General features: G+C 46.3%; 1 protein-coding gene across 2 annotated transcripts in view; it reads right to left on the reverse strand.

The window, feature by feature from the left end:
- Positions 1-772: 772 nt before the first annotated feature.
- Positions 773-10,708, reverse strand: part of MXRA5 (matrix remodeling associated 5) — a 38,532-nt gene continuing 28,596 nt past the window's right edge. For both annotated transcript variants that reach the window (XM_004063743.5, XM_063703160.1), the window contains exons 6-7: positions 9,409-10,309; positions 773-3,831 (exon numbers count right to left, since the gene is read on the reverse strand). In XM_004063743.5, coding sequence (XP_004063791.4) covers positions 1,923-3,831; positions 9,409-10,309 — 2,810 coding nt within the window. In that variant the 3' untranslated portion in view covers positions 773-1,922. The remainder of the gene's footprint in view (positions 3,832-9,408; positions 10,310-10,708) is intronic.

A 10,708-nucleotide genomic window follows, 5' to 3' on the forward strand; every position in this document is an offset into this window, starting at 1 on the left:
ATGCTGCTCAACACCCTACACAGGACACCCCAGCCCAGAGAATCATCCAGCCCCAAATGTCATTCACGTGCATTTTGAGAGACCCTGCACCATCTGAAGAGCCTGTCTATTGAGGATAAACACTCCAAGCACCACCTCCTCCTCCACCTCTTTGCCTCCTCAGGCCTCTCTTGATATCCAGCACACAGTAAGGGCTGTGCAGACATATTTAAGCAAATAAGTGGATTCATGAATGAGAGACAGGCTCTATGCCTCCCACAGAGTTAAAAAAAAATGCATTCTTTAGTTTCAATGACCAACATTCTTTAACAATTGGCGACAGTGCATTTCTTGAAATGCTGACAGTCATATTTTTCCCATATGTTTATCTTGTTTGCCTTTTTCCTTCCTCTCAGGGGAAGCAAAAGAAGGACAGTTTTGCATATTTGTGGAACACCAGTACATGTATTTCCAGATGTCACTTTGACAAAAATTAAAAAAGAAAAATCCTGAAGGATTTCCTAGAGCACTGCTTCTCAGTCCCCACACTGTCTTGCTGCATACTGAAATTGTCACTACATGCAAGTGACACTCAAACCCTGCCTTCCTGCCTGCCAAATCTGTCATCAGAAGCATTGCCTTTGACTCAGTTTCCTTGCCTGTTAAAAATGTGTAGAGAAGCTAATCATTGAGAGAAAGTGAATGAAAGCAGTTTTTTCAACTGCTCTGATGGAAACCCAAATTCATGTGACCCTCTTTTGTCCTTGAAAATAGCATTGTCATCACTGCCCGGTTTTTGGGAGAATATTATTTTATTATCAAATGTACAGTATATTGACCTTAAAAATACAGTAAAGCAGTCATGGAAATAACAGGTCTTGTATTATTCATGGGCACAAACTGACTCATGGCTGGGGAAGAAGCAGCCACCTTAGACCAGATGGACAAGTCACATACTGCAGAGAAGTTTCTGGGCTTTTCGGGGAAGACTCTAGATTCAGTTCTGTAAAGTTATGATGCAGTTTTCTCCTTCCTCTCCTCTCACCTCCTCTGAGCACAGCTTTCAACAAAAACTTTGCATACAAGTAAATCTAATATCACAGCCTTCCCCACTGCAGGGTTCCTGGAGAAGGTAATATAACAGTGGTGACTGAATTTGAAGGAGGTTGGAGAGAAATTTTTTAAAATTGTATTTCCATGTCTGCTGTAATGTATCCAAGTCTTGTAAAGACCAATAATTTATTAATTTTAATAAGACAGAAAGTATTTCTCCTTCTAGTCTCATCGTCTGATTTGAAAGGAAAAAAAATATATAAAACATTATATAAAAAGTGAGTTCCAGGAAGAAATGTTTTTCTTTTTTCATATAAAATGGTAGGTGTATGTATGTAACTCTGAATTAAAATATATATATATATATCAGTCACTCTGGTTCTAAATCCTTATTGGGCAAGCTGGAGTTTTGAAGTGACAGAGGAAATAACTGAAAGATGACTTGTCAATCTGGAACAAGGTCTATCATGTAAAAACTGCAGCAGGTTAACTAGGTGATGCATCTTCAATGGGGTAGTGAGGTGTTGTTCATGTCTATGGCTTATTTTTGATGAATGTTCCTCAGATATCCTATGGACGCTTATGAAGGCAGTCGAGTGGCATTTGCAAAAAAATAAAAATTGCAGTCAGAGCACAGATACCCTGAATGAAGCCTCTGGCATGATGTAAACACAAAAGAAAGTTCCCAGCAAGGCTGAGCCCTCCTTCTCGTGTCTGCATTGCTTCCTTTTCTCGACAATTGTAGATCAAGATCAACCTCAACTTGAAACCCACCGGGGGCCACCATGCACTGTGACACATTATTTAAGAGCTCCGATTCCCCAACCTGGCTTCCCTTACAAACCCCGCTTTGTTGTCAGTTCCTAAGCAATCATTCTGGAATCCACATTTCAGAAGACGTGGATGTAAGTTGTCTTGGAGTCACTGCCGAGAATGTTTTTTGCCATGCACTTGTAGAAGCCGGCGTCTCTCTGTGTGGCATGCTGGATGGTCAGTGATCCCTGGGGGTGAAGAAATCTGTTTCCATACAGACGAGCCTGAACCCCTGCCTTCAGATGCGACTTATCCGGTAACTCCCACGTGATGTCAGCTTTGGGAATCCCCATAGCCATGCAGTTCAGTTTCACGGTGTTCCCGGGCCGGGTGTAGATGACTGGGGTGGGCTCGCTGGTGATCCGGGGAGGATAGGCGATCACAATCACGGGGATGCTGGTGACCGAAGGGCCGTACTCCGTCTCCATCCTGCATACATAGGTACCCCTGTCAAACACCGAGGCCTCACGAACCGTGAGGGTGCCATTGTCCAGAAGAGAAATGCGTCCCAGGGTTTGGGGGCCTTCCAGATGCATGCCATTGGGGAGCGTCCAGGAGAAACGTCCTTGCCCAGCCCCGGGAGGGGTGCAGGGGAGCTTCAGGGTCTCACCATTGATGATGCTGACCAGGTTATGATACTGCTTGTTTGCTTCCGGCTTCAGTCCCACCTTCAGGGAGACCAGCCTCTCCGTGTGGCCAGCGGCATTGTGGGCCACGCAGCGGTAGGCCCCAGCATCCACCGAGGAGAGACCGCTAATGTGTAGCATGCCGTCAGCCTTGTGGTAGAAGCGCTGCAGCTGCTGTCCACTCTGCAGATCGGTGCCATTGGGAAGGACCCACACCAGGCTGGGTGTCGGGGTCCCCGCGGCAGAGCAGTTGAGGCTGATGGTGTGGCCCGCCATGGCTGTGATCTTCTCGCTGATCGGGTCGTGGAAGATGGGTTTCTCCATGGGCTCCAGGACAGTGAGCTGCACGATCAACCTGGCCTCCCCTCCCTCGTTGCGTGCCATGCATACCAGCTGGACGGAGTCGCTCTTCCTCAGACTCCTGATGTCGAGGGAACCGTTGCCATGGACAGTGACCCGGTTTCCATAGTATGGAGCTGGCAGAACCACACCCTCGGGAAAAGCCCATAACACCCTCGGGGTGGGGATGCCTTCAGCTTTGCAGTCAATCAGTTTCCGACTGCCCCCGGCTGCTATCTCCCGCACGGTGGTGATGGGGTTGGGGTTACCGTTGATCTTGGGTGGCTGGACGTTGACGTGAATCCACACCGTCTTCCTATCCTCTCCCGCGCTGTTCCTGACCAAGCAGGTGTAGTTGCCGCTGTCAGAACGCTGGGCTTTCTGAATAAGGAGAGTGCCATCTTGGTATATCTGATACTTCTCAGAGGAGGTGGGGATCACCTTGTTGGTTGGGGACAACCAAGTCACCTTGGGCATGGGTTCTCCTTTGGCCTCACAGGCTACAGTGACCACGTCTCCATAGGGCACCTGAACCGCCAAGTAAGTCTTGTTCCGGATGGTGGCGGGCGCTGTCACCACCTTGACTCTGACTCTCATCTCGTCCTTCCCGACCTGATTTTCAGCAAAGCAGGTGTAGTCTCCTTCCTCCCTCATCCCCACTTCGTTAAAGTAGAGTGTCCCATTGTTGAAGACGACATAGCGCTTGGTGCGTCCACCGCTGTCATCCGACTGCATGAAGGAGTTCACCAGACTCCCGTCTGGGAGGCTCCAGGAGATCTCGGGATTGGGAAGCCCGGTGGCCACACAGTCCACTTTCAGGTCACCCCCGTAGAAGACTTTGTGGTCGTTCTCCTCCTTGTGTTCAATCTTGGCCGGTTTCATCACCACATCCACCTTGAGCACCACGTAGTCATCACCAACCTTATTTCGAGCTATGCACAGGTAATCTCCAGCATCTTTGTCCGTCACTGATTTCACCACCAGGGTCCCATTGGCAAACACCTTGATTCTGCTATCAAAACTACAGAAAAAAAAGAAAAACAATTAAGATGTCAGTTTCCCAAATGCTCTAGTGTGGCATTAGGTCACTGCAATAACACAAAAATAGGTGTTTCTGTGATGCATCAGCTCAGGTGGCTACTATTGCAGAATGCCCAGTGGTTTTTACAGCCTGGAGAAGGTTGTGGAAAGTGATTGACTGCAAATAAGAACTCCCTGTTGAATCTGATGTTAGGCTGGCCTGACCATGGGTTCAAGGACATGAAATGTAGTCAAAGACGTCAATCCCATTCCTGCAAGTGTGTGTGGATGAAGTATTTGCATGGTGGTCATTACAGAGGTCATTGTAACAACAAAATCAGATAAAATGCTACAGTCATGGAGATGGTGATGAATCTGGGTCAACCTTATAAAGATGTTAAATTATTCCTGGAGAAAATGCTTTAGACACAGTTTCTACTCTTGGCAATTTCTTTTTTTAAAGCTGTTGTATCCCAGTTTTGGGCAAGAGTCAGAAAAGCAACTCTAATAAGGTCATGTAATTATGGTTATGCCCAGAGTTTCAAGGTGAGTTTTAAGGCTAAAATAGGGATCTTCAGAAGCTGGCCCTATTGGTATAACAGGTTTTCTAGAATTTGTAATTAAAGCTGAATAACACTCACTAGCTAAAACCTTAAGGCTGGTGTGTCATTCTTCCCCATGAAGTCCAAGCACTGCCGAGTTAATAATTACAAAAAGGTTTAACAGAGGCAAACTAGAAAGGATGATAGGAAAATCTTCATTATGTATGTAAGAGTTTTATAAATACTGAAGTATCCTTTAGTTATTTGGAACTAATATGTTGAATAATCCAGTGAAAAGATTGAGAAAGTTCTCACTTTTAAAATTGTCCCTATTGAATTCTCAATTACACATACATTATAATGGGAGCCTTAATATTTCCTAAATACCACACTTTCTTTTTTTTTTTTTTTTTTTAAGAACTGAGATCTTGTTTGTCACCCAGGCTGGAGTGCAGTGGTGCAATCATAGCTAACTGTAGTCTCGATCTCCTGGACTCAAGGGACACTTCCATCTCAGCCTCCTGAGTAGCTTGGACTACAACAATACACCAATATGCCTGGATGGAGTTTTTTTTATTTTTTATTTTGTAGAGAAGGGATCTTGCTATGTTGTCCAGACTGAGTTTGAACTCCTGGACTTAAGTGATCCTTCTGCCTTGGTCTCCCAAAGTGCTGGGATTACAGGCATGAGCCACCATACCTGGCAAGACTCCATTTTTCTAATGGCATGTCTAAGACAGTGTCATAGATCTTTTAAAATAAGCCCAGTTGTGATTACATTCAACCTAATCATTGTAATAAAATCAATGATTAACGATGACCATATACACTGTTTTGTGGGCCATGAGTGAGAATCAAGTCAATGTAACTTGGTAAGGAATTTAACAGGTGTGGGACAGGCAAGGACATTTAAATGTGCCTTGGAATTTGAATCCAAAAATGAGTATGGTAGCATGTGTCTGTAAACATTCTGAGGCTTCCATTAACAGTGACCCCTAGCCCAGTTGTCATCAGAATCAACTGAGCAAATCTCAAAGCCACAGATGCCTGTGCGTCGTGAGAGATTCAGCTTCAAGAAACGAGGCTCTGATATTTGTTTTTGTTTTTGTTTTTTGAGATGGAGTCTCGCTCTGTCACCCAGGCTGGAGTGCAGTGGCCTGATCTCGGCTCACTGCAACCTCCGCCTCCCAGGTTCAAATGATTCTCCTGCCTCAGCCTTCTGAGTAGCTGGGTCTACAGGCATAGGCCACCACGCCCTGCTAATTTTTGTATTTTGAGTAGAGACGGGGTTTCACCATATTGGTCAGGCTGGTCTTGAACTCCTGACCTCAAGCAATCCACCCACCTCGGCCTCCCAAAGTGCTGGGATTACAGGCATGAGCCACTGCGCCTGGCTCAATATTTGTATTTTTAAATAGCAGGGCAGAGCCTGCTCTTTGACAAAATGCACATGGTTTGTTCAATTACACTTTACTAAGAATATAGTCAGAATTTACTAAGAATGAAGTGACAGAAATAATGGTTTATAATTTATTTAGGATTTATATGGAGACATTAATGGAATGACTCAAAAATCTTACTGGAACTGCATTCTTATACTGTTATCCATTCAAAATTGCCTCCACCATGCCAAACTCAATGGAAAACAGTTCTCTATGTGGCAGCACATTTGCTAAGCTGGAAGGCATTCCTGGGTAAATTGGGTACATGGTTCTTCTGGATTGATTGTGCAAGCTCTTCAGGGCACCACCCAGACATCTAAAGTATAAAATACAGGCAGGGAAAAGGCATCTCAGCCCTTTTCCTGAATTGAAAAGAGTCCTGGGAGGCCAGACACAACTGTGCAGAAGAAAACCTTGGACGCTGATTTTGCTCCTACCCTGGGGAGGGACCCACGGTGAGAGGCTTTCCTGCTCGAGCTACTGAGTGCTGAAGACAGCACAATCCAGGGGTTCTCCACCATTGCACTGTGAATTTAGTTGGACTCCATTTTACCTTTCTTCTACTATCTGGGTCCTCTATTTTTTGAAACGCTTATTAAAGAGATATTAGCCCTTTTTTGAACCTAGCTCAGGGTTTCTCAACCTTGGCACTAGGGACATTTGCGGCTAGAAGATTCTCTGTGATGGGGCCATCCTGTGAACTGTAGGGTGTTGAGCAGTGTTCCCAGACTCCACCCACCAGATGCCAGTAGCATCCATCCCATCTGTGATAACCACAAAATGTTGCCAGACACAGCCAAATGTCTCCTGGGAGTAAAATCTCCTTGGTTGCAAACAACTACCATAGCTAGCTAGCTAGATAGATGAGTAGACAGATAGACAGATAGATACGGATGGATAAATGGATGGATAGATGGATGGATGGATGAATAGATGGATACATAAGAGATAAGAATGAATGGATGGATAGGTTAGGTAGATAGACATGGATGGATGGATAAGCAGGTATATAGATAGACCAACATTTTCATACTAAGATAGGGTTTCTTGGCTTCAGTACTAGGGACATTTAAGGCTGGATGGAGGATTCTCTGTGGTGAGTCTGTCCCGTGCACTGTAGGGTGTTGAGCAGCATCTCCGGGCTCCACCCACCAGATGCCAGTAACATTCATCCCATTTGTGACAACCAAAAAAATGTTGCCAGACATAGCCAAATATCTCCTTGGAATAAAATCTCCCTGGTTGTAAACAACTGCCATAGGTAGGTAGGCAGATAAATAGATAGATAGATAGATAGATAGATATGGGTGGATGCATGAATGAATAGATACATAAGAGATAAGGATGGATGGATAGGTTAGGTATACAGGAATGAATGAATGGATAAATAGATAGGTAAATGGATAGGCAAAATCTTACATGCTAAGACAGGGTTACTTGACCTCAGCAGTAGTAACATTTAAGGCAAGATGAAAGCTAATCTGTGGTGGGGTGTCCTGTGCACTGTAGGGTGTTGAGCAGCATCCCGGGGCTGCAGCCACCATATACCAGAAGCACACCCTCCACCCCAGAGTCATCATGACCTAAAATATCTCCATACATCACCAACTGTCCCTTGGGGACTAAGGAACACCTGATGCCTGGTTGCAAACCACTGCCGTAGATTATGGATGGATAGACAGACAGACAGACAGACAGATGATAGATAGATATAGATAGATAGATGATAGATAGATAGATAGATAGATAGATAGATAGATAGATGATAGATGAAATAGGTAGAAGGACGGATAGATGATGGATAGATAGATAGATAGATAGATAGATAGATAGGTAGATAGGTAGGTAGATAGATAGAATATTTCATGCTAAGACAGAGTTACCTGACCTCGGCACTATGGACATTGAAGGTAGGATGGATGACTACCTGTGATGGGCCATCCTGTGCACTGCAGGGTGTTGAGCACTGTCCCTGGCCTCCACCCACCAGATACCAGAAGCACCCACTGCCCCATTTGTGATAATCAAAGGTGTCTTCGGATATTGCCAAGGGTTGTCTTGGGGCAAAATCACCCTTGGTTGAAAAGCACTGCCATAAACCTGTATATCTGGGAACAGATGGCACTTGATTAGAAGGTGGCTTGGCTTTCTTCATAGCCCAAGTACATTTTTATCATTTCAAGTGCACTATGTTGGTGTGGTAATGATGCTTTTAAAACAATGTGTACACTTTGACTGTATCAATAATGCCATATTAAAATAAAGCCTAACACATCTATGTATTTTGTTGAAATCAATAATGGAAATAGAGGCAAGCTGAATTGTTTGTCCTAACATTATAGTTAAACATATAATCATTAAAACAAGAATTTCTTGGTTCATTTATCCTTTTTTCCTTTTTTTTTTTTTTATGGGGCAAGAGAGGAGGAAGTTAAGTATTTGTTAAGAAGTTAAGTATTTGTTTTGGATCTGAGTTTAGAGGGACAAAATTTCATTGCATAAAAATCACACACTGGGGCTGGGTGCGGTGGCTCACGCCTGTAATCCCAGCATTTTGGGAGGTCCAGGTGGGCGGATCAGGAGGTCAGGAGATTGAGACCATCCTGGCTAACACGGTGAAACCCTGTCTCTACTAAAAATACAAAAAATTAGCCGGGTGTGGTGGTGGGCGCCCGTAGTCCCAGCTACTCGGGAGGCTGAGGCAGGAGAATGGTGTGAACCTGTAGGGGGAACTTGCAGTGAGCCGAGATCGTGCCACTGCACTCCAGCCTAGGCCACAGAGCGAGATTCCGTCTCAAGAATAAATAAATAAATAAATAAATAAATAAATAAATAAATAAATAAATCACACACCGGGCCAGGCACAGGAGCTCAAGCCTGTCATCCCAGCACTTTGGGAGGTCAGGGCGGGAAGATTGCTTGAGGTGAAGTGTTCGAGATCATCCTTGGGAACATAGCAGAACCCATCTCCACAAAAAGTTAATAATAATAATAATAATAATAACAAGCCATGCCTCATGGTGCCCACCTGTAGTCCCAGCTACTCAGGAGGCTGAGGCTGGACAATCGCTTGAACCCAGAAGTTTGAGGCTGCAGTGAGCTATGATCGCACCACTGCACTCCAGCCTGGGCAACAGAGTGACACCCTGTCTCTAATGAATTTATTATTATTATTATTATTATTTGAGATGGAATGTCACTCTGTCGTCCAGGGTGGAGTGAAGTGGTGTGATCTTGGCTCACTGCAACCTCCACCTCCCGGGTTCAAGCAATTCTCCTGCCTCAGACTCCAGAGTAGCTGGGACTACAGACGCTCGCCACAATGCCCGGCAAATTTTTGTATGTTTATTAGAGACAGTGTTTCACCATGTCGGCCAGGCTGGTCTCGAACTCCTGACCTCAAGTGATCCGCCCGCCTCGGCCTCCCAAAGTGCTGGGATTACAGGCGTGAGCCACCGTGCCCTGCTAATTAATTTCATTTAATTTTATCGGACGCAGGGAGCAACGTGTGTGCATATTCATCCTGAAAAACGACTCATATTTGTTGGGGCCACCAGCCCAGCGATTTACAGGAAGCCACGCAGAGCTGCCTACCTGAAGAGCGCGTCGATCATCCTCTTGGACGGCAGCCTCCAGAGGATGCGCGGCCAGGGGTCCCCTGAGGCGCTGCAGTCCAGCTTGAGGGTCCCTCCGTACCTGACGTCCGTCCTCCGCGGGGAGGTGCCCGTGATGCGCGCGTTGGCTGCTGCACGCTGCACGTTCAGCTGCACCATCCTGCGCGCGGAGCCTACCAGGTTGGCGGCCACGCACTCATAGCGTCCGCTGTCCTTGGGCGCGAGGTTGCGGATGTAGAGCGTCCCGTTGGGGAAAACAAACAAGTTCCCGTGGAGGAACTGCGAGGGGCGGATCTGGGTACCGTCCCCGAGCACCCAGCGCACGCTGGGCAGGGGCGCAGCCTTGGCAGTGCAGTGAATGTGAATGCTGAGCCCCGGGGGCAGCGAGATGTTCTCCAGCTTCTCCTGGTGGATAACGGGGGGCAGTGCCGCCACGTGCAGGCGGATGGCCAGGCTGTCCGCCCCGGCTGCATTGCTGGCCACGCACTTATAGACGCCTCTGTCTGAGAAGGACGCCTCCTTGATGGAAAGGGTCCGGTTTTCGTGCAGGGTGATGCGGCCCTCCACGGGGGACACAGTTTGCCACACCCTCCTGTCAGGGAAAATCCAGGAAATTTGGGGGGCTGGGGTCCCTTTGGCCAGACACTCCATTGCAATGGTGTCTCCCAGGTAGACAGTGACGTCCTGGTAGTGGGAGGCTAGGATTTGAGGTTGCTGCACGGTGACCGAAAGCAAGACCACCATCCTGTCCAGGCCGTGCAGGTTGCTGGCGGTGCACATATACTGGCCTCGATCTTGTACTTGAACCTTCCGTATCACTAAGGTACCGTTCTTGAGAACCTCAAACCGTTGTATCCTGGTATTCGGAGTCATAAGAGCTCCTGGAGAAAATTAACACAGTCAGCTTTGGCATAAACTGTGCCCTTTTGATAATGCTCAAACAAGCAGTATTAGTTAATCTAATTCTCCACTTTAACACCCAGGCAGCAAAAGCAAATGTAGTAGGTAGAATGTTTTAGTGTTTTTAAAAGTTTTTTTTATATTTATTTTATTCGTTAGAGATAGGGTCTTGCTCTGTCTCCCAGGCGAGAGTGCAGTGGTACAATCATAGCTCACTGCAGTCTCAACCTCCTGGACTCAGCCTTCTAAGTAGCTGGGGCTACAGGTGCAGGCCACCACTCCTGGATAATTTAAATTTTTGCTTTTTGTAGAGACATGGTCTTGCTGTGTTGTCCAGGCTGGTCTTGAACTCCTGACCTCAAGTGATTCTCTTGTCTTGG

Source organism: Gorilla gorilla, chromosome X (assembly GCF_029281585.2).
Source record: "Gorilla gorilla gorilla isolate KB3781 chromosome X, NHGRI_mGorGor1-v2.1_pri, whole genome shotgun sequence".
Classification (NCBI taxonomy): Eukaryota; Metazoa; Chordata; class Mammalia; order Primates; family Hominidae; genus Gorilla; species Gorilla gorilla.